General features: G+C 42.6%; 1 protein-coding gene across 3 annotated transcripts in view; it reads right to left on the reverse strand.

Moving 5' to 3' along the window:
* Window positions 1-5,246: 5,246 nt before the first annotated feature.
* TC2N (tandem C2 domains, nuclear) overlaps window positions 5,247-27,150 on the reverse strand; it is a 34,423-nt gene continuing 12,519 nt past the window's right edge. For all 3 annotated transcript variants that reach the window (XM_035107414.3, XM_060272249.2, XM_035107405.3), the window contains 10 exons: window positions 25,127-25,354; window positions 23,017-23,190; window positions 21,994-22,085; window positions 19,357-19,432; window positions 17,219-17,319; window positions 15,162-15,278; window positions 12,610-12,801; window positions 10,799-10,913; window positions 9,621-9,820; window positions 5,247-5,922 (listed from right to left, as the gene is read on the reverse strand). In XM_035107414.3, the coding sequence (XP_034963305.1) occupies window positions 5,812-5,922; window positions 9,621-9,820; window positions 10,799-10,913; window positions 12,610-12,801; window positions 15,162-15,278; window positions 17,219-17,319; window positions 19,357-19,432; window positions 21,994-22,085; window positions 23,017-23,190; window positions 25,127-25,354 (1,406 nt within the window). In that variant the 3' untranslated portion in view covers window positions 5,247-5,811. The remainder of the gene's footprint in view (window positions 5,923-9,620; window positions 9,821-10,798; window positions 10,914-12,609; window positions 12,802-15,161; window positions 15,279-17,218; window positions 17,320-19,356; window positions 19,433-21,993; window positions 22,086-23,016; window positions 23,191-25,126; window positions 25,355-27,150) is intronic.

Consider the following 27,150-nt stretch of genomic DNA (forward strand, 5'->3'; position numbering starts at 1 on the left):
TTCTCTTCTCATGAGGTGGCCAAAGTATTGGAGCCTCAGCTTCACGATCTGTCCTTCCAGGGAAAACTCAGGGCTGATTTCCTTAAGAATGGATAGGTTTGATCTTCTTGCAGTCCATGGGACTCTCAAGAGTCTCCTCCAGCACCACAATTCAAAAGCATCAATTCTTCGGCGACCAGCCTTCTTTATGGTCCAGCTCTCACTTCCATACATCACTACTGGGAAAACCATAGCTTTAACTATACGGACCTTTGTCGGCAAGGTGATGTCTCTGCTTTTTAAGATGCTGTCTAGGTTTGTCATTGCTTTTCTCCCAAGAAGCAGGCGTCTTTTAATTTCGTGACTGCTGTCACCATCTGCAGTGATCAAGGAGCCCAAGAAGGTGAAATCTCTCACTGCCTCCATTTCTTCCCCTTCTATTTGCCAGGAGGTGATGGGACCAGTGGCCATGATCTTGGTTTTTTTGATGTTGAGCTTCAGACCATATTTTGCGCTCTCCTCTTTCACCCTCATTAAAAGGTTCTTTAATTCCTCCTCGCTTTCTGCCATCAAGGTTGTGTCATCTGCATATCTGAGGTTGTTGATATTTCTTCCGGCAATCTTAATTCCGGCTAGGGATTCATCTAGTCCAGCCTTTCGCATGATGAATTCTGCATATAAGTTAAATAAGCAGGGAGACAATATACAACCTTGTCGTACTCCTTTCCCAATTTTGAACCACTCAGTTGTTCCATATCCAGTTCTAACTGTAGCTTCTTGTCCCACATAGAGATTTCTCAGGAGACAGATGAGGTGATCAGGCACTCCCATTTCTTTAAGAACTTGCCATAGTTTGCTGTGGTCGACACAGTCAAAGGCTTTTGCATAGTCAATGAAGCAGAAGTAGACGTTTTTCTGGAACTCTCTAGCTTTCTCCATAATCCAGCGCATGTTTGCTATTTGGTCTCTGGTTCCTCTGCCCTTTCGAAATCCAGCTTGCACTTCTGGGAGTTCTTGATCCACATACTGCCTAAGCCTGCTTTGTAGAATTTTAAGCATAACCTTGCTAGCGTGTGAAATGAGCGCAATTGTGCGGTAGTTGGAGCATTCTTTGGCACTGCCCTTCTTTGGAATTGGGATGTAGACTGATCTTCTCCAATCCTCTGGCCATTGCTGAGTTTTCCAAACTTGCTGGCATATTGGGTGTAGCACCTTAACAGCATCATCTTTTAAAATTTTAAATAGTTCAGCTGGAATATCATCACTTCCACTGGCCTTGTTATTAGCAGTGCTTTCTAAGGCCCATTTGACTTCACTCTCCAAGATGTCTGGCTCAAGGTCAGCAACCACACTACCTGGGGTGTACGAGACCTCCATATCTTTCTGGTATAATTCCTCTGTGTATTCTTGCCACCTCTTCTTGATGTCTTCTGCTTCTGTTAGGTCCTTACCACTTTTGTCCTTGCTAGTTTGTTATAGATGGCTAAGTTTATAAAGAGGCTTTAGGTGTGCAGTACATCTGTGTGTGGATCCGGGATTATTCATGAGGTGTGTACATGACATCACTATTGGCATCACCAGCTCGTTGGTCAGCTCCTTTCACTCCCTTCTTAAACAAAGTACTGGCACCTGGCCCTGCCTGTTGCATAACTAGCTGTGATTCCGGATCACTCAGAAAGCCTCAAGCTGGCACCTGGTGGAAGCTTGGAGGAGCAAAGGCTTTTCCTTGCCTCAGCTTAGTTTAGCAGCTTCATTCAGTAAAAGGATAATCACAAGTGAGTCAAGCACACACATTTTCTTAACCCCAGAATTTGCATTCCTGCTCAAATATTATTGCAGCATCCAGCATAATATTAATAATTTATTATTTGTACCCCGCCCATCTGGCTGGGCTTCCCCAGCCACTCTGGGCGGCTTCCAACAAAGATTAAAAATACATTAAAACCTCAGTCATTAAAAACTTCCCTAAACAATTTCAGATATTAGAATAGGAATCAGAAACAGTAACGACAACCGTACGCAACCTACTTCCACAAGAGAGCCTGTAAAAAGTGTATTTGCTTTTGTCCTTTGCTACCTGCTGAATCCTGTATTGCTGTATCCGTTTTAAACTGGATGTTTCACTTTGTACACTTTAGCCTGCCTTCCCAGAAATATGGACAAATTGGGTTCCTAAATAAGCTTTATACAGTGGTGTAGCATGGGGGGGGGAGCACAGGGGTGTTTGCCCCAGGCGCAAAATTGTTACGGGCGCAAAATTTCAATACCTGGTGCTGCCTCAATACAGCTGCACACTTCCATTGCTGGGCTCCATTGAAAACAGCTTCTCCATGTGAACCAGGAAGTTACCTCTCCAGACAATGGAATGACTCTTCTTATCTCTGTGGCTGCATCTCCTGGGTGACATGGATGCCATTAAGCAATTGAATGTGCATGTATACACGTCTGTTTCCCTCCCTCCACATGGCCCTGGGTGTTGGCAACCCACCCTATGCCACTTGCGATCCATCTATATAAAAATGTAATCTGGGCATGTGGGTTACTATCCATTTTTCTCTGAAACCGCTTCACCGATTGCGTTCAAATTTGAACACAATGTCCAAAGCGAATGTCCGAAGGCTCTTAAAAGGTTTTCAAAGACAGATGCCACACCTCCACCAGGTGAAACCCCCAAACCCCCGTTCCAGATCGCACCACTCAGCCGAAAGTGCATGCTGGGAAAAGAACCAGGTTGCAAACGAGTGCCCTCTAGCGGCAGCTACACTGGAACTACACCTATAGAACCTTCCCTCTCAACAGCACCTCGGCTGCCATTTACATACTAAGGCCGAAGCCTTTACAGACTAGGCCGAATGGAGGTACTGACTCGCCTGGGTGGGGGTGTGGGGGAGGAGGGGACAGGATAGGTCAGGACACTGGGGCCAGTCACAGCGATGACCCCGGAGTGGGGGGAAGAGGGGGCGTGATACGTCATGGGACGGGACAGGTTGGGGGGGAATCACAGGGAGTGGGGGGGGGCGTGATACGTCATAGATCGACACACAGTGGTGGCAGTCACAAGGATTAGCCACGGCAACGTGTGGCAGGGCCAGCTAGTAAATAATATAAGGGGTTGTTAACTTTACCACAATAGTTGTAGTTGCAAAATGTTTCAAGTGGCCCAAACACTTAGGATTCCTGCATACATGTGTGCTGTGTGTCCTAGTAGCTACCCAGGAGCAGAAATATAGCCATATAGCAGGAAGCAACCAGTATGAGGATTCACACCAGGTCAAATAAATTTAGGGACACCTCAGCCTCCTGGGAAGTTTTGTCCAGCAACCATACAAGCTAGGGCCATTAAGAAACAAGAGGGCTATTGGCAATGTAAGAGATCTGTCCTCCCCCCTTGCCCTGAGGTGTGAACAGTGACTGGGGGTTTGGAAGCTTGCCAGAGTAACTGGATGTGAGGTGACAGGAAAGGAGTTTTGAGCAAGGGTTGTTGGGACGAAGAAGAGGAAGACTGGGATCCATCTTGGGCAGGCTGGCTGAAGTCTGGCTGCACTGCTGTGGCAGAGAAACCCCTCTTGAAATGACCATGCTGCAAGATCTGGACTCCCTGAAAGTGTAAATAGGTGAATAGACCATATTTACTAAAGCTATGACAGTCTTTGCCATGTCTCAATTCTCCAAAAGAACACAGACCAGGGTGAGTGCGTGGAACCCCATGCTCTTGCCACCACTCGGCAGAGAGAGGGGGAGGCACCAACTTTTCACACCAAACCAAGTTCCCCTCCATTCTCTCAAATGGAATGTGCCCAGACCTTAATGTAGGAACAGCTTCCAATAGAGTCACAGCCTTTCCTATACTAGTTCTGATATGCCTTGACAGTCTGTCACCTGGTTTATTTCTAGATTAGGAGAAACACGTTTGTCAATGCAATCATCTAATCACAGCTCATTTCCTTCCAGTAAAGGCAATGCTGTGTTAATAGTCTCTCCTAAAAATATCCCTGTTTTATCACTGTTCTGTTTGTTTAAACCCACAATAATCTACCATTTATGGTTCATTCACCATTAACCTTTCAGGTGTATCATCCCAGAAGTCCCTGATATAATTTTCAAACCAGACAAAGAACTGAGATTATCAGCTTTAATTACTTAAATACTTATAAAATTATAAACTGTTTAGCCATGATTGATACGAGCTACCGTGTTTCTCCGAAAATAAGCCATACCCCGAAAATAAGCCATAGCCCGAAAATAAGCCATAGTGATAGGTAGTTTAACCTTGTAGGTTAAACTGTACCATACTTAATAAAAAAAGACATCCCCTGAAAATAAGCCACCTTGTGTTTTTTTGAGAAAAAATAAATATAAGATGGTGTCTTATTTTTGGAGAAACACGGTAGATGGGACCCATCAACTTATGGACAAACAAAACATGCACTCTCTGCATCCTCTGTTCATGGCAGTTCTGCAGTCTTTTACCACTGCAGTCTTTTCATAACAAATATGGGGGAGGGGGCAGTATTAAGTATAAAAAAACTATAGTGACCAGTCTCTGATCCTCACTGCAATAATTTAGACTTAACATTATGTCTGAAGCAAGTATCATTAAGGGATAGCACACATCCCACTCTTTTTCCTATGATGAATATTTTTGGGCCTCAGCCAAGAATTAAAATAGTGCTCTAAGAAGTTAGATGGTACAAGATTTACAACTGGAAACCTTAGCTACTGACCCAGTTAAGCATGTTCACACATCAGGGATGGTTGACCTTCCAGATGTTGGTGAGCAACAGCTCCAATATTCATTGGCCATGCTGGGTGGGGCAACATCTAGAGACCTAAAGGTTTTCCATCCTAGCCATCGTGTCTCCATATTCAACTTATTGTATCTATATTACAATTAACTATTTACGTCTGCCTGTTAAAATTACATGATAGCACTTTAAAGGGTTGAACACTTGAAGAGCATTTTTGTCAGTAAACATTTCACCATTTCACAATGCAGCACCACAATGCAGCATTTATTAAATGCACAATCTTCCTCCTAGGTTATAATACTTTCATTCTTCCCAGGAGCAAAGGCTTTCATTTGCTGTTACTCCATCTCTTGGCTCACAACAGTGAGTCTTAGGCCCCCAAATAGGAGCAAGTACTATGACCTGGCACTTTGAAGAAGCACTGAAAACCTCTCTGCGTGCATCAAGAGTTGTTTTGAAATGCCCAGCCCTCCCTCACGTTAAAGCCCAATGCTCATGACAAGCAAGCATTCTTCAGAATTATTTTAAAAAGTTTATTCCAAGATTCTGAACAGTAAAATACTAATCTGCCCCCTGATGTCTGTCTTAGATCTCTTGCTGAACACAAAGGGATGACTGTTGAGAGATGTCTGCAATAATTATTATTAAGTGGTGCCCTCATAACAGTTTTAGAAAGAAAACAGTAACTGAGGCAGGGTTTTCAATGGAGAAAATGTCTTCCTGAAGGAAAGTCCTTCAAAGTCATTTTTGAGTGAGATCTTTAAGTTAGAAGAAAAGCTAACATAAGCATAAATATACGAAAGTTCTTTTAATCCTTATCAAAAGGATCAGAAGTTGGGCCCTTGACTTCGCAATATGACCTTTGTATTCCATGGATATTGTGAAGCTTCTTCACTTTGTGTCTTTTTTCCCAGCACTACAGCTCCTTCTCTTGCTTTCCTCTCCAGAGGTGGCCTTAAACACACCAGTCAATGCAGGTATTTATTTTCCTTCTGTCTTAGTGGATGATTGTTTATTTTAAGTAAGTGCAGAAGCCTCTTGGCTCAAGTCCCAATGAATTCCGAAAGTACTGCCCACACCAGCGTCATGCTGGATTGACGTTATGCCACTTAACAACAACCTTCTCTGGATTGGCAATCGTGTCTCTCCACTGAGCAGAAGCTTCAGGACTGTTGCTGTCACAGCTTAGCCAGACCTGCAGAGGAAGAGAAATCGCAGGGGTCACACCAAAGGTCACACCAAAAAACCATCTTTGACATTTATCTTGTTGGTCACCATACCAACAAAAAACTGTACATAAACACAGAGTGTGAGAAAAGAAAAAGCTAGAACACGCTGGAAACAGTTTGTACACGTTTGTTTGTTTTAAAATCTGGATCATTACTATGGGTTGTAGTAAGTTGCCCATTTTATCTGATCGTTTAAAATACTTTCATGCAAATCCCCAAGGTGGTTTACAACAGCAGATACACAACATAAGAAAACAATACATTAAAACAAGGTAACTATAAGCACATCACAATAAAGAAACAGACTGAAATGCAAACAAACACAGTAGCCAGGCAATCTCTCAAGGCTTGGTATGTTTCCATGGATGTTATCTGATTTTATATTTCTATGGTATTTTGTGGGGAGGGGGTGTTCAAAGGATTACTAAAATAATATTGCTCCATTGCAGAAGAAATTCACTACCATCAATTGTGGCTTCCCAACTTAAAATGACTTTAAAAGGAAGCCTAGACAAATTGATGGAATATAAAGCTACTAGTCATTATAGTTGCATGCTACTTCCAAGGTCTGAGGCAGCATGACCCAGTATCTGTGGGAGAGTGCTATTGCCTTAGTGCTTATAGGGTTATCATCACAGGCACCTAGATGGCTACTATGGCAAATAGGATGGTGGACCAAATAGGCCTTTGATCCAGGAAGGCTCTTATGTTCTTAGAGTATAGAACAAACAAAAAGCTAACCTGCAGCCTAGATTTTATGGGTTTTAACCTTTGCTCTGCTTTAGACACTCCCTCTGCGGAAGTTGAGGCTTTCAGCTCCCCTGCCTAACAGCTGATGTGCAGCAGCTGCCACCGCTTTCCCCCACATGCCTTCCAGCCTCTTGCCTTTTCAATTCGATGTGTGGATATTTTTCGATACAGCATTTTTTGTATGGGTTGAAGAGAGAGCAGCAGAGAGAGCGCTTAAAGGGTGCTCCCCACTTTACACGATTTCACTTATGCACACGGGGGCCCAGAACATAACCCTCGTGTAAGCTGGGGGACGCCTGTGCTTTAGAAATGCAACACATGCCTGCAACAGAACATGTTATTAAAGCTGGCCAATTGTGCTTTCTGGGTTGTTGAAGGAGGCGAGAGGTAGGGGAGATTGCAAAATGAGATTTTACCTTACTTGGAAGTGTGCATGATTTATGCATCTCATGCAAGACTGTTAAGATTAAATGTCAGTTTCAATATTTCACTTGAGAGAGTCCCAGTTCATGTTTCATTAGCCAGTTTGGTGAAGGATAATCCTATCTACTCACAGGGAGAAGCTTTCCTTACACCGGGTGGCTTACTCTATTATACAATCAGGAAGCAACACTTTAAAAACACAGTTTTGCCCTACTCAGCTGGTGGAGGAATTGTGAGCTGACATTTCCTCCTCAATAAGAGTAATGCAAACAGATAACCAGCTCCTTGTACATCAATGGCTCTCCACTAGTAAATGTGTGACTTGTTTCATTTCAGAAAGCCTATGTTAGGAGTCTGTTAGGCTCTTTGCTCTTGTTCACATCAATTGGGCACCTAGGCCAGGCCACTAGTATGAAATGTACGGTCCAGGGGCTTTATCAGGTCCTGGGGGGGGGGTCCCCAGGCAGCCACGGCGTATGCCCCTTCAGGGCTAGAATCTGCTGTCTTTGTAGGACAAAAGGGCTGAGTCACTAGTGTCTGCTACTACATGCCAAAGCAGGAGTCATCCTTGTCCCCTCCTGAGGAGCAGCACAAGAGTCAAGCAGTGCAAGTGAGCGTAAGAGGGACAAGGGGAAGGGCACAGCAGTGGAATGTACAGAATCTGCAGCTTGCGTGGCCACGGCCCCCACTGCCCCAACTCAGGGGAGAAAAACATGTCAAGGCACATACTTTTGGATCAAATAAGGCCACAGCTGCATTGCCACTTTCCCATATTCCTCATGCTAGCTAGAGGAAATCCATTACTTGTGAGGAACAATTAATGCAGAATTAGAGGTGTTACCTGCACTGGATATAGTAGAGGTTTCAGGGACGGGTTAGGCTTTTGCTATAAAAGATCCATATTGTGCTAATATAGTGAAAGGAAATTCCTCTCTACAACAGCCACTCTAGGGAGGACCTTGGCAGGGGCAGCCTTTGGTAATCTTTTGTAAAATGGCATCCTGTAATGGGGTATGTGCATAGGCATTGGGTATAACCTGAACAAACAGCTAGCTTGAGGGTTTTTTTGAGGGGGGGGGGATGATGCATGTGGATTATGGGAGCCACTGGTTGGGAAACCTGTTGTTGTTGTTATTTCTGTATCGCTTTATATTTTTAAGGGGAGGGAAATCTCAAAACCATTTACAACACATTAAAACATCACATAAAACAATCCAGAATAAAACATTACTGAAGAAAGTCAAATATAAAGTATACATTCTAGGCAACATAATTAACAGGAAACTAAAATATTATCTTAAAAGATTTCAAAATAAAACATTATAATGGAGGTCAACTGCAGAATGCACATTTAGCATAGCAAAGTTAACAAAAAATACTTTAAATGTTTCAAAATAAAACATTATTAAAGGAAAGCAGAGATAAAATGCATATTTAAAACAGCATAATTAACAAGAGAATAAGATAAATAATAAACAACAACAATTTGTTTGCACCCCACCCATCTGACTGGGTTGCCCAACATATATAAAAACCTAGGTAAAGGGACCCCTGACCATTAGGTCCAGTCGTGACCGACTCTGGGGTTGCGGCGCTCATCTTGCATTATTGGCCGAGGGAGTCGGCGTACAGCTTCCAGGTTATGTGGCCAGCATGACAAAGCCGCTTCTGGCGAACCAGAGCAGCACACAGAAACACTGTTTACCTTCCCGCTATTTATCTACTTGCACTTTGACGTGCTTTCAAACTGCTAGGTGGGCAGGAGCAGGGACCGAGCAATGGGAGCTCACCCCGTTGCGGGGATTCGAACCGCTGACCTTCTGATCGGAAAGCGCTAGGCTCTGTGGTTTAGACCACAGCACCACCCGCATATACAACACATATAAATCATTTTTTCTTTACCAATCTGGCTGAGTCCCTGCTAGGTGGGCAGCAGCAGGGACCGAGCAATGGGAGCTCACCCCGTTGCGGGGATTCGAACTGCCGACCTTCTGATCGGCAAGCTCTAGGCTCTGCGGTTTAACCCACAGCGCCACCTGCGTCCCATATAAAAACCTAATAAATCATTAAAAAGCTTCCCTATACTGGACTGCCTTCAGATGTCTTCTATGCTTATAGAACATATCTGCAGCTGTTGCTGCCAATCCTGCCAATGGTGGTCTATGGCAGGCGGTGGCTGTGGGTCCATGACTTGGGTCTGCACTAAGAGACAGCTGGAGCAGGATCCCCAGGACTCAAAGCAAAAGTCCATTCTATTTGGATTTTGAGTTTAGGATCCCAGATCTAGTCTCAAGTTGAGCTAACGAACTAGCACTCCACAGGAAGAGGCTTGAAGCTGAAATTCACAAGATTTGATAATCAGAAGGCATTTTTTTGGTCTTTAAAAAGCATAGTGCCAAAGCAGAGGTGTGACCTAACCGACTTCTAAAACTCCAGACTCATGTTAATTTCCAGCTTAATATTGTGTGTGTGCGCGCGCAAATAAACCAACCTGTCCCAGAAAGTGTTTTCTTCTCACTGAGCTCCTGCTGTATAGTCTGACGAGAAAGTTTATCCCATGTTCATTGTGGCTCACTGGAAAAATCATAGTTTCTCCCCACTTCACTCGACCATTTGTGGATTTCAGTGGCCGGGTCTTTTTCTTATCAACCAGCCCTTCAGTGCTAAGCATAGCAGCCTTTACAAAATAATCTAGCATGGAAGAAAATGGCAGTAAGAGATGGCAGGAAGGCAAGTTAATATAATATAATATAATATAATATAATATAATATAATATAATATAATATAATATAATATAATATAATTAATATAATATAATATAATATAATATAGTATAGTATAGTATAATATAATAAACGGTAATATCATCATCACTGGAATAGGGACTAAATTTTTCTTCACAGTCACAGTTTTCTAAAGGAGGGACTTCCCCTTATCCTCAGCAGTCCTGCCTGCCTGTTTTCTCCCATAGAACTGAATTGGTGCAACTAAAATTTGGGCCAGCCACATCTTTAAACCTTTAGCATTTGATCACACTTGCACCAGAGAGTGTAGCAGAACCTATGAATTAGATTATTTATAATAAAAGAGCAAGAGAGGGGTTGCAAGAATAGTATAGTTTCTTGCCTTACTACTCATATTTTCATACACAGGGCAGAGCACCTCTCTATATAGTAGTATAACTACTACTCTTATACCGTGTTTCTCATATTATAAGACATGTCTTATATTTATTTTTTCCTCAAAAAAACACACTATGGCTTATTTTCAAGGGATGTCTTATTTTTTTTCTTCCTTCTCCTGCTGCGGCCGGCATTGCTGCTGCTCCTATCACTATGTCTTATTTTCAGGGTATGGCTTATATTCCTTGAATGCTTAAAAATCCTGCTATGGCTTATTTTATGGGGATGCCTTAAAATATGAGAAACAGGGTATTACAGAATTAACAAAACAAACATGTTGCTTGCTTTGCATACCAAACACAGACAGCAGAATATCTACTGGAACAGATACATATAACGGAAGTAAAATTTAACTAGCACTCCACCGGTGACTTTATGTCAGATACTGACAATGGCTGATCTATATACTATTGGCAATCAAACTGCTTGTCTACGCTGCCACAAAGTATTCTAGAAAAGGACATACAAAATCACTGCAATACATACTTGAAGACAGTGGTGTGGTCGAGCTTGGGAGGTTCTGGGCTTCAAAAATTTGCAACTGGATCCGACTGTTTACTGCTTGAAAACAGGTGCCTATTTTCATTTCTGCAGGGGACACCTGGACAGAGAATAAGAATGCAAAGACATATTCCATTTAACTCTGAGCCAAGTTTTACAGCTCTGAAACAGAAGGTCTTTATTATAAAGGTGTTAAGTGAAGAGATCAGATGTTATTAATTACTTTCTGTTTTGACACACACAAGGAATGCCAGCTTACTTGGGAGTGTTGGACCGGTAGGCTTGTGCACATTCTGGGTTGAAATGTTGCAGCCCTGCCCAAATGTGTTAGAATTTGTAAGCTAGAATCCAAATACTGTAGCCACAGAAACTCATGGAAAGAAGCTTGCAACAGCTCTGTGGAAACTATTTTCTTCAGACAGCAGGATTCCCACCTCCACTCCCGCTGGCTGTTGTTAGAAGAAAAGCAATCTCACTGGACTCACAAAATTAATTTCATGGTTCTTTGGAACCTGTCCCACCAAAGCTTAATACGTGAGGCCACAATATGACTCCTTTGTGTAAAACTCTACAGTAGCAAGGCTCCATAATTAAAATCTATCCACCACCTGGTAGGTTGAATACATCTGTCTAACTAATCCCTATTTTTTCTGTGTCATAAAGCATGCCCAAGTACAGGGTTTTTTTTTGCCTCTGTCAATCGCAGCTGTAACAGTTTCAGATTCAGCATACGCCATAAATTAGCCAAAGATTCACAATGTTTTCCTCAGAACTCTTAGCAACCAGCTGTTGTTGACTACGGATTATGGAATTTTGCTTCAAAGCACACAATCTAAAGGAGGAAAGGAAGAGCTGATTACAAGGACAGAGAACTACTAAGAACCAAAATCCATTTAAAAATCATTATTTCACGAAGAATTAAATGTTTTCAGAACACCTGATTATTATCCATCAGGTGAAGAGCAGTTGTATTTCAGGGTCATGATGTTCATAGATTTTTCAGAACAGAATATAAATTAATTTTATTGAATTGCGCTTAGGTGTATTGCATGAGATGCAACAGCTGTATACTACAGGGAATCAATACTATGTACAGAATTACAGACAAGGATTTTACTCTTCTCTCTATTACACTCCAACCACTAACCATACTCTCCACTATCTACTCCAGACTACTCCACACTCTACCCACACTAGAGTGATGAGTCATCATGCCTTTATAGGTTACCTCAGCCAATTGCATGGCTGTTACTAGGACCCAAGTTTCCAGGCAGATTAGAACTCCTTTGCTCAGTCTTCTTGGCTGTCGGCCAACTCTTAATTGTTAAGAAGCTGCAACCTGGCACGTAGTCAATAAACCCAACAGGGAAGGCCCAGCCAAATAGGCGGGGTATAATTAATTAATTACTACTACTACTATTATTAACACAGGACAAGCAGAAGTGTGGACAAGCCCTTAGCCCTCTTACATTCCCAAGTTATCTAGGATTACTCATCTTGCATCAAGGAAGAGCAGAGTCTTTTTCTGTGATCCAACCTCAGAATGCAGAATCTATTATTAAAGCGCAATTAACATAGCCAGGGGGCTCATCGTTCAGGTTATCATGTTGATAGTTATCAAGGAATAACTTGGTTGAAGGCACAAGAAGCAAACGGCTATTTGTTTGTCGTATTTCAGGATTAATGCAGTTGCTTATATAATGATGATAAAGGATCAGTTTCAGAATCCTAGTCAGTACTCAATGTGCCCTAAGTAATGTTCATTCCAGATGACTCCTTAGAACACAGTAACTTACTGAAGCTTTGGAAGGAGGTGCTACCGCCAACCAGTTGTCTGTTTCTTGTGAGCTAAGCTCTCGCAGCGGCAAAACACATTCCCCGATAGTTTTCTTCCTAGGAATCTGAGCTTGTACTTTGAAGACAAGCCTCGCAGTCTGCAGAAGTTGCAGTTTGATGGCAAACACAAACGTTTCCATGAATTCAATGTCCTACAAGGAAAGGATAATAATTACATAATGGAGCAATCAAAACGGTGAAACTAATCCTAACAGCAAACACACCAGCATCACTATATAGCTTCGTTAAAGCCAATGCCAGTTGATTGTAACACCTAGATTCCCATCTCTGGTGCTATTCCTACATTAGCAGTCATCCAAAAGCACTGGGGAAGCACCCTCCTAAAAAAAGCAGGAGCAAAGGCATGTGAATTAAGGAGAAGCGATCCATAAGCATCCATAAAAGCAGTGGGTTGTAGAAAATAATAAAGATTCTTATCAACAGAACAAAAAAGAGGGAACCTGTCAGATCTCCACTGGAGGGACATTCTACAGTTATGGTAACACCATCAAAAAGACCTGTTTCTTAATAATAATAATAATAACAACAACAACAGTAATTTATTATTTATACCCCGCCCATCTGGCAGGGTTTCCCCAGTCACCCTGGGCGGCTTCCAACAGAAAAATGAAATAGAATAATCTATTAAACATTAAAAGCCTCCCTAAACAGGGCTGCCTTCAGATGTCTTCTAAAAATCTGGTAGCTGTTTTTCTCTTTGACATCTGATGGGAGGGCATTCCACAGGGCGGGCACCACCACCGAGAAGGCCCTTGCACCCACTGGTGTTGCATAATCTCATGTAACAATGTGACAGGAAGCAGGAGTTCAGATGTCAATCTTAAACCTTGGGCTGGTCCTATAGAACTGCCTGGATAATGGATAATGCTACATCTGCTGTGATGAACTCATGGGGTGGGAAGTTCCCCAGAGAACAAAGCCTGATGCTTTTTGGAATGTCATTGTTTACACATGGAGAACTAAAGGGAAAAGTGTATGGACATAAGGCTTGTGCCAGGACTGATCAAGCAGCTATGAACAGTTCTGAGAAGGTCTCAAGACTTCACAGGAAGCCTCTGAAAATGAAGCCCAAGACAAAAACCTAAATGCACACAACTGTGTAACTTTCCCCAGATTCTGACTGTGACAGATAGATGTGATTGAAGTGACAGGTGTTGACACTTGTCCCTGGCTTAAGCTCAAGCAAAACAAAAAGATCACAGCAACATGCTGCATGGTATGCTTTAATGAACAAGGGGAGGGACCCTAGAAAAACAGAACTCTGGAAAAACATAGGGTTGTCAATTTTTTTCCTGGCAGGGCTTCTGTGCCTTTAACAGCTGCATAAGAGGCAGAAATCAGTAGGCAAAACTTACTTTGCCATAAGGATTCAGAGATGGAAGCAGGTTTAATTTTTTTTTATGCAGCTGTTAAAGGCACAGAGTTAAGGGTTCGTAATCCTCCCAAAATCACATTGCTGCCCAACTGATCCACATGATGCCATAAGCAATGAGACACACAGACCGTTCTACTGCACTGAATGGACAGCAAAGTCGTTACATTGGTGGGACGGTTCAGCAATGGGCCATTATTTCGCCTTTTAAGTTGTGCAAGGTCTTTAGAGCCACCAACACTCATACATATTTAAAAGTAGCCTCCTTTAAGGTAAGCTTAGCGCTAAAAAGGTAAAGGTAAAGGGACCCCTGACCATTAGGTCCAGTCGTGACTGACTCTGGGGTTGCGCGCTCATCTCGCATTATTGGCCGAGGGAGCCGGCGTATAGCTTCCAGCTTAGCGCTATGCACCAGCAAACATTCATTTTCCCATGTTAAATTGAAGCACATGGATATCAAATTGGTGTAATTGACTTCTAGTCCTGCTACGCTCTTAAAATATTCTAACTCCTGCTCCTGCAGACCTCTCTCTAGGGCAGATAACATTATAAGGGCGTCATCAGTGAAGAGGCTATGTGTACCTTTTAATGTCAGGCTTGACATTACCTATCTGCCACTGTGAGAGATGCAATAAGGGGCACTGCCCATCCTATCCAGAGCAACTGGTGAGGAATCGAAGGTATCGACTCTACCGTAATTACAGCTTTTGAACTAGAATAGAGCCGTGTTACCAAGTGCAAAATCCCTTCTCCAATTTGCAGCTTTTCTAACACAGAGAGCATGAAAAGTCACTCAAAAACTATCGAAAGCCCTGAGAATGCCCAGAGAGAGGAGAGAACAAGAGGGGTCCCCAAGTGCTTACAAAAATTTACAAGGTTTAGTAGCCACTGTTCCCTACATGACACCCTGACATAAAGCTGGCTTTGTCTCTATGGATATAATTAAGTGATAAAATAATTTAGCCTCTGCATAAGACCAGCAGACAGGATCCCTTCATCGTGATTGACTAGGGCTATTGGCCTGTAAGATTCAGTGGGGGATCTCTAGCAGTTCTTGAAATCACTGATTCACATACAGGGAGGGGGAGGAAATCAAGATTTTTTTAAAGTGTCACTTACACTGGAAGCTTGCTTTGGTGAGCATCTGAATTGCACTGGCTTGGGCAGTGTAATAGTTCCTTTGACGGAAATGTGGGGGTTTTCTCCAAGGCTAGATGACCAGCTCAGATCTTTGCACTGCAATTTTGAAAATTGAAAACGGCTTTTATCCTACCGGCAACCAAACTGCTTTTCTGTTTTATTTGCTTGCCTTAACGTTCCTTCCTTATTTGTAAGTACTGCTATTTTCAACCCTCTCCCTATAAGAATGTGGTTCTCCAACCTCATAGAATCTCAGGCAAACTTTTGCAGATTTAGAGAGCACTAGCTGGGGGGGGGGGAGAAACCATTTTGCAATGGGTCTCCCTCCAAGATGCTTTTTAGCATGCAATCCTCACCCCCACACCGAGCTGGTCAACATTAGATTAACAGATTGACACAACATAAAAATCATCACAGAATATTTGTTAGCTTAAACCAGTAGGAAACCCCCTCCCTCCAAACAACAACTTTTCTCTAAATAACACACAGGGTGTCGTCAAGACAAAGCTTTGTATGCACCCACACCCAGGTTCAGACCCTCCCATCTCCTGTTACAAGGATGTCACAGAGCAGGTGCTAGTCATAGTAGACATTTGTGAGCTAGAAGGACCAATGGTTGACTCGGCATAAGGTAATTCCATTTCTTATGTTTCTCCCACCCATCACTAAGGCAGTATACACACTATGCCTTTAGTGCACATTAGTCCCAACTCGAGAATCGTGGAACTGTAGTTTATTGAGGATGCAGGGAATTGTAGCTCTGTGAGGGGTGAACTACAGTTCCAGAAGTCTTTTTTTTTTAGGGGGGGGGATAGGTTTTAAATATAAGGTGTGTGTGCAGGCTGCAACCTGCCCAAGATTAATACAGCCTACACAAACCTATTGGTATTCTCCCAGCTCAGTGTTTTATCAGATTGCAACCTAAGGAACCATTTTGGGTCGCTGCTTTTTAACATAAAAACAAACTTAGTAGGATGTTATATATACACTGTTAAATGTAGCATGAAAATAAAATTTCAGGGGGAAATTGAGCAGAATGAGATACTGGCAGTATTCTATATACCCAGGGCACACTGTGAATATGTTGTCATTCTTTTACTTCATAGAAAGTGGTTATCTACCTTAGCTGCCTTTTCCAATGATGCTGATTCCCCCACCCCACCCTACCCTACCCTTCCATAAGGCTGAAGACTTCACTGGAATCAAATGCACCACTCTTGGGGGAGATCTGGCTACTGTGTAATTGAGAGCAGGGCATATATAGCCAGAGACATTGTGTTCATATATTTATTTATTAAATCTGTAAGCATCTCCCCTTAGGCATATCAGTTCCTCCCCAGAGTAGGACGGAGCCATCATCTGACACGCACTTTAAGGAGCCAGGCAAAGTTCCGCCAAAGCGACGGTGTCACAGTGACCGGATAGGGCTACTTCAGAGTAACGACTCTACACCGCTCTGCATTTTATCTTTTTATTTGTGCTGCGTATTTACAGTGCTAAAGTTGGAGCTATTTACAGAGACACATCTTCTCAGCTTGAATCAGTACCTCCGAATGGCGTTTGGCGCGTCTTGCGCCAGCATAACAACTTGGGGAGACCCATCCTCTTCCCCCGACGCTTTCTGCGAAGTTCCGGAGTTGGGGGGATGGGTCTGCCCCCCTTTCTTCCTCCTTCCTGTCCCACCTGGGACGATGGCTCTTCTACCCTGCCAGAGCCTTGGACCCCACTTCCTGTTTCCCCACTTGAGCTGGAGCTTTCCCTGCTTTCAGTCATGCTCTGGGCTGGGCTGGAACTCAGGAGGGGAGGGGCTTCGCGATATCCCTTGCCCCTCACAGACGGCAAAAACGTTCAGTTTTTAAAAATTCTCATTATTGCAAGGGATTGGTGAAGGAAATATGAAAGAAGAGAAGGGCCAGCGGATCTGTGTGTGCTTTAGAGAAGTAGGGTGGAGGTGCACAAGCTAAACTCCTGCCCAACATCACCAGTGTAAGGCTAACTGTGAGCTCAGTTCTTGAGGTCTTGCTAGGCTCACTTACTTTCAAGACTGTGATCCAGATCTGTTCAACGTGAGGAACATAGCACACCTTCACATTGAGCCTGCCAAATTCTCGCTCATCACTTGATAACGTAATGGTATCTGTGGATAAAGCCAAGAACTCATTTAGGACTTGTTCTCAAAGAGTGAAAAGCACTATTCATATTGGTGAACCAGGATTATCAGCAATGTTATCGTTGTAAAAGAGCAGCTTTACTATTTATTTCCATTTATAATTCATCATGCTCCTGTTATCATCAGGATTCATGGATGCATGGCCCACGAGGAAATATAGCAGTTGTGCATTGAAATGCTGCAAATGTTTCTATTGCTGTTTCAACTATTTGTAAATTAATCCCAAGAAAAAATGCATTACTGGAGGCTTCTTGAAATTTTATTAACAAATTATATAAGGTTGCAACTTTTTCCTCTTGGAGAGCTATGTAGTGCTTAATATCTACACTAATAGGACAAAACAAGTGAACCTTTTCACTGTTGTATATCCACTCCCAGAAAAGTTTTGCCAAAAGGCCAGAAGCTTTGGCTGAAAATAGCAGCTATAACTTGGTACTGTTGTACATTCTGACCCTGACGGAGTTTTCATGTTTCTCCTTCATTTATGGGGTAGTTATTTTCCTGTCTGTCACATGCCACATACAACTAATTTCATTTAAGTGTGAGCAATTATTCTTCGCCCTAGTAAGATACAAGTTGGAAGCCATGTTTTGATCACACAGCAAGGTAAGTTCCCTTAAAAGTGCCTTATAAAAAGGGCACTCTCAGGACAGATGCATTCCTGAGCTGGATATCTGTACCAGGTGGCTGTCCAAACAGAATAACATGGCGATAATAAAACAAAAGCCAAGGCAATTGCACTTATCCTTTTCTAATTAGATGGGATAGCACTTCAACTTGATTCCAAAATGACTGTTTGCCTAACTGATTTATCATGTTGGCAACAACGACCTGACCTACTACATCTTGAAAATCTGTTGTATTTTCTTATCCAAGTTGTATTCCAATCAGTCACCTCATATTTCCCCAATACCCAGTTCCCTGCTTACAACAGATCCTGACTACTCAGCTTACAGCCATTGCCTTTACTGTGGGCTTCCACCTAAACACATCTCTAGGAACAGACTCTCCATGGACCAGAATCAAACATTCAGAAAAAGCACATGGTACAGTCCATTCTGGTTTGTACCAATTCAGGCTGCATGTAGAGACCTCCATATTCGAGTGCTTCCATGAAAAGGCTCCATTTGTGTGGAGTGTTATGTCAAAACCCCTCCAGTCGGACCTGCTAGCTTTCCCATTACACGGAAAAGGATTCAAATATGTAAGCTTTCGTCCTGTCCGTCCCTTATGTATTGATTAAATACAGCAAGTAGACATTCTATTTCTACATACTGTATTTGAACTGGAACTTATATTCATGGGGATAAAGCAACTCGGGCTTAAGCTCTGACTAAACTGCGCCTGCAGTGTGGCTCACGATACAGCCAGTCATTGCTTAATGGCTTACCATGAGCAAGCCATGAGCTCGCTAGCAGTGCTTTTCTCCATTTCCTGGCTGGGCAATACTGACACAGGTGTTATTCTGATGAGACGATATCATCCTTCAGAGCTTTGTTCCTAAACAGATTGCAAATGGCTTTCTGCAAAATACTTTCCCACACACTGGCTGTGCTGCATCCTTCTTTGGAAGTGCAAATCCTTATGTTCTGGAGCACTGAAGTCATTGTAGCTGTGCTACAGTACTAAAAATCGGTATGAATAACAAGGCTGAAGCAGAACAAATCTGCAAGTTTCAGTCAGAGGCACAACCTTAGTCGTTCCTGAAAGATCTGTAAAAACATAATATATAAACTATAACGACTCATGTCTTTGACACACTTGTGCATGGAAAAACTCCATGTTCTGGAGCTCATAAGCTTCTCCCCAGAAAGAAGTAACTGGATGATTAGCTCCGAGCTTGCATTTTTACAGATCTTCTGACACAGGTGTGGCTTCGGGAATTACTTCCGTAAGCAGCACATGACTTGTATTTGCAGTAACAAAATGCCCATATTCTTGTCATGTCTAAGCCTCAGAGTTACTTTCAGATTTGAAAGAAGATGAACAAACAGTGTTTATTACCTAGACTCCTGTTACTACCATGTGAGTCCTTCCTGGATGAAGTGCTGCTTGGAACACTGGAGACTGAATCGTATCTCTGTCAAAAAAACAAAAATGTACCTGATCAGTCAACGGGAAAACAACAACAACCAGGGATACAAGACCACCTATTCAAACTCACACAGCTTGTCAATAGCAAATGAAGAAAAGGAGTTATTAGGGAAGACAATGGCTATTCCCTCCAACCTGAAATGCTATTGCAAAGCAAGAAAAACTGGAGTTTGGCCACAATCTAACTGGTGCTTCTTAAATCCCATTGAAGTAAATGGGACTAAAGTAGCAAAACCCTACAATAGGACCGTAGCATACAACAGTATCATGCATATTTATCCAATTTCATATCATGTTGCTGCCACGACTTTGAAGGTGTAACTTGGAAGCTGAGCCACACTGTAAATGCTGTTTAGTCAGAGTTCAAGCCAAAGTTGCTTTATCCCCATGCATTGCAGGGGGTTGGTCTGGATGACCCTTGGGGTTCCTTTTCAATTTTACAATTCTATGATTCTCCAAATGCATTGACAAGAGTTTGTGAGCACCTCTTGAAAGGGCATGTGAAACCCATTGAGGTTTGAGGAGAACATCTCTAGCGCTATCACTAATTTCATGCATCACAAAAAAAGTTACAGAATGGCCTAACAAGAAAAATTCCAGAGGGACTTGCAAATGCATATAAGACAGTGAACACTGGACAGTCCTAAACTCACTCCTGATTTTCCCCTCAATCATATTTTAACTACTACCTGCCACCCAGCAAGTGGTGTGGCCCATATATACGGTACTCCATTTTAGGCATTCTGGAATTGTTCCTGGTGTACACTACTGTGGGTGTTGTTGTTGTTTAGTCGTTTAGTCGTGTCCGACTCTTCGTGACCCCATGGACCACAGCACGCCAGGCACTCCTATCTTGCACTGCCTCCCGCAGTTTGGTCAAACTCATGTTTGTAGCTTCGAGAACACTGTCCAACCATCTTGTCCTCTGTCGTCCCCTTCTCCTAGTGCCCTCAATCTTTCCCAACATCAGGGTCTTTTCCAAGGATTCTTCTCTTCTCATGAGGTGGCCAAAGTATTGGAGCCTCAGCTTCACGATCTGTCCTTCCAGGGAGCACTCAGGGCTGATTTCCTTAAGAATGGATAGGTTTGATCTTCTAGCAGTCCATGGGACTCTCAAGAGTCTCCTCCAGCACCATAATTCAAAAGCATCAATTCTTCGGCGATCAGCCTTCTTTATGGTCCAGCTCTCACTTCCATACATCACTACTGGGAAAACCATAGCTTTAACTATACGGACCTTTGTCGGCAAGGTGATGTCTCTGCTTTTTAAGATGCTGTCTAGGTTTGTCATTGCTTTTCTCCCAAGAAGCAGGCGTCTTTTAATTTCGTGACTGCTGTCACCATCTGCAGTGATCAAGGAGCCCAAGAAAGTAAAATCTCTCACTGCCTCCATTTCTTCCCCTTCTATTTGCCAGGAGGTGATGGGACCAGTGGCCATGATCTTGGTTTTGTTGATGTTGAGCTTCAGACCATATTTTGCGCTCTCCTCTTTCACCCTCATTAAAAGGTTCTTTAATTCCTCCTCGCTTTCTGCCATCAAGGTTGTGTCATCTGCATATCTGAGGTTGTTGATATTTCTTCCGGCAATCTTAATTCCGGCTTGGGATTCATCTAGTCCAGCCTTTCGCATGATGAATTCTGCATATAAGTTAAATAAGCAGGGAGACAATATACAACCTTGTTGTACTCCTTTCCCAATTTTGAACCAATCAGTTGTTCCATATCCATTTCTAACTATAGCTTCTTGTCCCACATAGAGATTTCTCAGGAGACAGATGAGGTGATCAGGCACTCCCATTTCTTTAAGAACTTGCCATAGTTTGCTGTGGTCGACACAGTCAAAGGCTTTTGCATAGTCAATGAAGCAGAAGTAGACGTTTTTCTGGAACTCTCTAGCTTTCTCCATAATCCAGCGCATGTTTGCTATTTGGTCTCTGGTTCCTCTGCCCTTTCGAAATCCAGCTTGCACTTCTGGGAGTTCTCGATCCACATACTGCCTAAGCCTGCCTTGTAGAATTTTAAGCATAACCTTGCTAGCGTGTGAAATGAGCGCAATTGTGCGGTAGTTGGAGCATTCTTTGGCACTGCCTTTCTTTGGAATTGGGATGTAGACTGATCTTCTCCAATCCCCTGGCCATTGCTGAGTTTTCCAAACTTGCTGGCATATTGGGTGTAGCACCTTAGCAGCAGCATCTTTTAAAATTTTAAATAGTTCAGCTGTGGGTATTATGACTATAAATGTTGTCCTTTCTTTTTTCAATGCACATGACAATGACTTCTAAGGGCAATAATGTCCAGTTATGCACTGAAATTAGATGCAAAGTGCTTTGCCAATCACTTTCCATACTTTTGCTAACACAGCCACAAATTTTCACAAACAAAATTCATTTGAATCCAGCGAAGCAGGACTCTGAAAAAGGATGAGGTAATTTCTAACACAATTGAGTCAGTCATTGGAAGCATCCAAAGAATAAGGTTAACAATGTAGGAGAAGAAAGCATGCATCTTGGTGGGTGCAGCCTTAAAGTTATGAAAAGAATTTATTACCTGCATAAATCGGTGGGGTGGACTTGTAAGGTCAAACATAGAGTGACTTAGAGAAGACGAGGCTGGCAATGTGCAGCTCCTTAAGTCACAAACTGAAAAGACACGGAAGAGAGACGCCTTGTTTAAATCTCAGGAACAATATACAAGCCTGTACAGGCTGCACACAACTGGGGCAGAGATTGTATTGATAAAAACAATTAAATACATAGATAGTAAGATCTTAGTATCTCACTCTAACCATCTGTAGGTATAAAAACCAGTCTCATTCAGACAGTTCTGTGTCAGTGACAACTCAGAATAACTTATGGTTTTGTTTTTTTATAAGGAACATATTTTACTGTGCCAGCCCCATTAAAAAGAAGGGAAGCTGCACAACTTTCTTGCAGGATTTTTCTTGCCAGCTCCCAATAGTTCTCCACTAACTTGTGTCCACACAGAGAATAACTGTGTTGCATATATTGTCTGATTGCTGCCTGGTGACAAGGTACAGGGGACCAGGGCAACTAAACCATTTGCTGTTTGCTAGCAGCTGTGCTGACCTGGGCATTTGCGGATGGGGAATTCAAAGCAGCTGTGACCAGTTTCAAACACCTGGCCCATTGACTAAATTAACGAGTGCTGCTGCCCTGCCTACCCGCCAAGTGTGGTTCAACACTGGAGGTTTTCTCTCTGTCTCTCCTGGTCTCCCTTTGTTTGTTTCTGAATGTGCAGAGGGTGCAGTATTTGGGCCTGATGGGTGGTAGGGCACTTGCTGAGAACCTGAGCATTTGGAATACTGACAGGCCCATGCAGGATGAGGTCCAGCTAGGTACACTTGCCCTAGGCCTCAGAGGAGTTGGCTGTAAGTCCTCAAACACATGAAACAGTGGTGTGCTCCCAAAAACCACCGAGTTCATGGCTGAAAAGGGTCTTTCAGGTGCAATTCTGCTGTCCAGACTATACCAGGTCACTTATTTATTTCAGTTGCAGGTAACCAAGAGGCGGTGGTGGGTCGAATAGTATTGCCACTAGTTTATTATTTACCTGACCCATATAGTTTTCTTTTGTTAGATTTTTCTGGGCAGTCCTGAGTCGAATCTGGAGAGAGAGGCTGCTGGTACATGTAGAATGGATTATACACCACATCAACAAGAGGTCTTTGCTGGTATGCATTGGAAACATCTGCTTTCCGGTCACCAAAATGTGCTATAGTGGAACCTGCGAAGCATGAGTTACATTATTAGGCAAGTCAGCATTTCACCTAAGTGTTGCGTAACATATCAGCAGGTCAGTCTACAGAGTCAAAAAACAGATGTTTCCTCTTCCTAGGTTGTATGCCTGTGCAAAGGTCAGTAGCTGAGTTGGGAAATCTTGTAAAGATATAAAAGGTTTTCCAGGACCCAAATACTTTTAATTGAGTATTGATACCAAGGGATATTACATTCATAAAAAGCTGAAAACAAATATAGAGAAGGGAGGTGCATTACTTTGCACAGTTATTGACATTGGCAGAGCATTAAAAATTGCCTTGCGTATCCTAGTGCTTTACTTGGAGCTGCTACTAGGCACTTATTTTGTGCCAACGGTATGGTATACTCAGTGTCATGCAGAAGACAGAGATGAGCTGGTTCGTGTCCAAGAAGTATGCAGTCAAAGGGGTGTTCTAGATACACTGCTGCGACATGAAAAGCACGTACCCATGTAGATATATCTGACATCACATCAAAGAGTGCCCATCAGAAGTGCTTCCGCCAGGGCCAAGGCTGACAGTGCTGCCTACGCATTGCAAATACACATATGCATCAAGTGCCCTTTAAATGTGATGCTAATCGCACCAAATACCTATATGAGCAAGTGACCTTCACTCAGTATTAGCATCACTAAGTAAACAGAGGCAGCATGACCCTATGCATGTCTACTCAGAAGCAAATCCCACTGAGCTTAGTGGGTCTTTCTCTCAAGTAAAGGCATATAGGATTGAAGCCAGGGTGTGCATCCTGAGTAGACAAAGTTGAAAAGAGGAGACAGGTCCTGAACAGCACCAATGTCTGGGTGGCAGTCAGGCTTCATTATCCTAATATTCCTATACAACAGGAGCATACAGCTTTCCTCTGAATGACTGAGCACTTTTAGGTTGATTGCACGATTTCTGTGATGCTCTTTCTTTACTTCTGATACTTCCTAGAGGAATAGGCAGGATCTTGCATTAAAATCCAAATGAATAAAGAAAAAGAAATGCGACAGCTATCTGCCTCTGGGCTATGAGCAAGGAAAGTCATTCACCGTTGAGTAAAATGCTAGCACACAAGCCACATTTTCCAGAGGGAAGTTTTTAATGTCTGATGTTTTCATATTTGTTGGAAGTTGCTCAGAGTGGCTGGGACAAACAAATAATAAACTTCTTCTTCTACTACTACTTTACTTTAAGACTTTTAGCTACAAACAGCTAACTTTTTCAGCACAGCAACATATTTGAGTTGTTTTCCAGATCCTAAAATCAAGAATGCATTGCCTGGTAAACCACCTGACTTGCAGAACACTCCCTGGCCTGAGAGTCCTTGAGGTGCATGTACTTCACAATAGGATACTATTTCCTCACTCAAAGGTCTCAAGGAGGGAGGGGGGGGGCAAGAAGGAGCTTCCAAAACACACACACAAAAATCCACCACACAAAAGAATACATTGTCATGGGAACCATATCTGCATGAAACAAGACCTTGGCTCTACCTTCCAACCCAGATTAGGTAGTGGAAATAAAAACAGTTGGAACACAAATGATGGCCTGAAAAACACAGGACTAATTATTTGAAAGGTTTGTAGGGAATGAGTAAGGCCAAACTCTGATTGAATCAGAAGCCAAAGAGGCTAAAAATATTATTGGCAAAAGCCAGGGGCTTTCATTTTGGTGTGAATGGTTACACAAACAGAAGGAGGGCCCTAAGAGCAAGTTTTTCATCCTAAGAGCTGCATGTTGTGTAGAATTTCCCCAAAGACACACAGCGGCCTGAAACACTGTGGGTATTGAACAAGTTGGAATGCATTGCGGATGCAGGCAGCTCAACTCAACCAAGTGCCTCTGAAACTACATAGGGTATCCCTCAGTTGCATAAACAAGCTGTTTTTAAGTCTGTTCTGTTTTCTTCCAGTGCTTTACCTTGAATTCCTCCAATGTGTGGATTGCCAAGGTTCCTGGGCTGAATGTAGGCAAGCTTGAACTGAGGAACCACAAAGGGCACATCCTTGCCACCTGGCGGGAGCTTGGAGAGAAGATAATCTTCCGAACAGCCAACCTGAGGTTTCACCAACACAGAAGACAAGGGAGGCTTCTCTACAACATTTGATCTATATTTGGCTGTAACTTCAGACTCCTTCTCCAGAGAGGCTGTTATTTAACATAAAAAAGCATGAGAAACACATTCAAGCCTTGAATGAACAGTCTGAAATGATCTTTTGTGTTTTTAACAGGATCAGAGGCAAATAGGTTTTTCTATCCTGTTAACTGCATCCCCAGAAAGGGAGCAGCAGGCAGTAAGTATATCTATCTCAGGAAGATTTGCAGGGGTTCTAAAGTGCTGTAAACCAATCCTTTTCACGGTTCACACAACTGATTCGGAGAAGGTTTAGAAGGTGATTATTGAGAGGTAAGCTGTCCATTAATCTCAACATCACAAAGGCAAAATTTAAATTGTAACCTTCACAATCTACACAAGAATGAAGAATGTGTTCTATCATGGATCTGCCTTTAATAAATAATAAATATAATAATAATTTTTTATTTATACCCCGCCCTCCCCAGTCAAAACAAGGAAGAGGACTTGGAAATTGCAGCTGGTGCAGAATCCTGGCCCATCTGCACAGGCTACTGATTAGTTTCCGGACCCAATTCCAAGTGCTGGTTTTGACTTACGTGGGTCAGGGCCACAATACATCAAGGGCCACCTCTCCTCACATGGACCAACCCACACCCCGTGTTCTCGTCTGAGGCCCTTCTCTGTGTGCCCTCTCTGAGAGATGTGTGGAGAGTGGCAACAAGAGAACAGGCCTTCTCAGTGGTGGCTCCACATTTATTTAATACCCTTCCTATGGAGGCAACCCACGGCATCATCACTATCTGTTTTTGGGTGCCAAGATTTGGATCTTCTTATCTTTTAGCAAGGTGAGGTGGCGTTGGATCTGTATGTACTGTATGTGTATATGTGTGTGTTACTTGTGGAACTGAGGATGTTTTATCCTTTTAATGCTCATTCATTTGTAAGTTGCTTTGAGTTTCTTTCTTTTTTCTTTTTTGCAAAAAGCAACTAATAAATAAAATTATTATTACCGTAATAATAAACGTTAATAATCTGGGTTGTTACCCTGTGTCTATTCAATTCTCTTTCTCTCTCTCTCTTCCTCCCTCCCTCCCATACCCCTCACACTTGCACACATTTACAAAATGTGCTCTGCTACAGAATGGAAGAGAGAAACTCTTTAAATTCTGCAGTTATGTCAAAGTAATTAGTCAACAAATGACAATTTAAATGCAATCATCAATGACAAATATGCAAACAGTGAGTGATGCCCAACACGGCCAATGAAAGACAATCTTGCACACTGAACATTACCCTCTCTAGTCCTCTTCCCTGAAACCCCCAGTACCACTCAAAGGTACGTTTCCGAGCACAGTTCAAAGTGTTGGTGCTGACCTTTAAAGCCCTAAACGGCCTCGGTCCAGTATACCACCCCCATCGTTCTGCCCGGAGGTCCAGCTCTGAGGGCCTTCTGGCGGTTCCCTCATTGCAAGAAGCCAAGTTGCAGGGAACCAGGCAGAGGGCCTTCTCGGTGGTTCCTGTGGAACACCCTCCCATCAGATGTCAAAAAGGAAAACAGCTACCAGATTTTTAGAAGACATCTGTTAGGCAGCCCTGTTTAGGGAGGCTTTTAATGTTTAAGAAATTAGTATATTTTAATGTTTCTGTTGGAAGCCGCCCAGAGTGGCTGAGGAAACCCAGCCAGATGGGTGGGGTATAAATAATAATAAAATATTATCTATTATTATTATTATTATTATTATTATTATTATTATTATTATTATTATGGTAATTTTCTTCTTTCCACTGCAGCATTGTACAACTCATTCCACAAAACTGATAAATTGCTTTAAGAGAAATATGTTGGAGGGATTGGAGGGGGCTGCAG

This window comes from Zootoca vivipara, chromosome 1, assembly GCF_965207765.1.
Source record: "Zootoca vivipara chromosome 1, rZooViv2.hap1.1, whole genome shotgun sequence".
Taxonomy (NCBI): domain Eukaryota; kingdom Metazoa; phylum Chordata; class Lepidosauria; order Squamata; family Lacertidae; genus Zootoca; species Zootoca vivipara.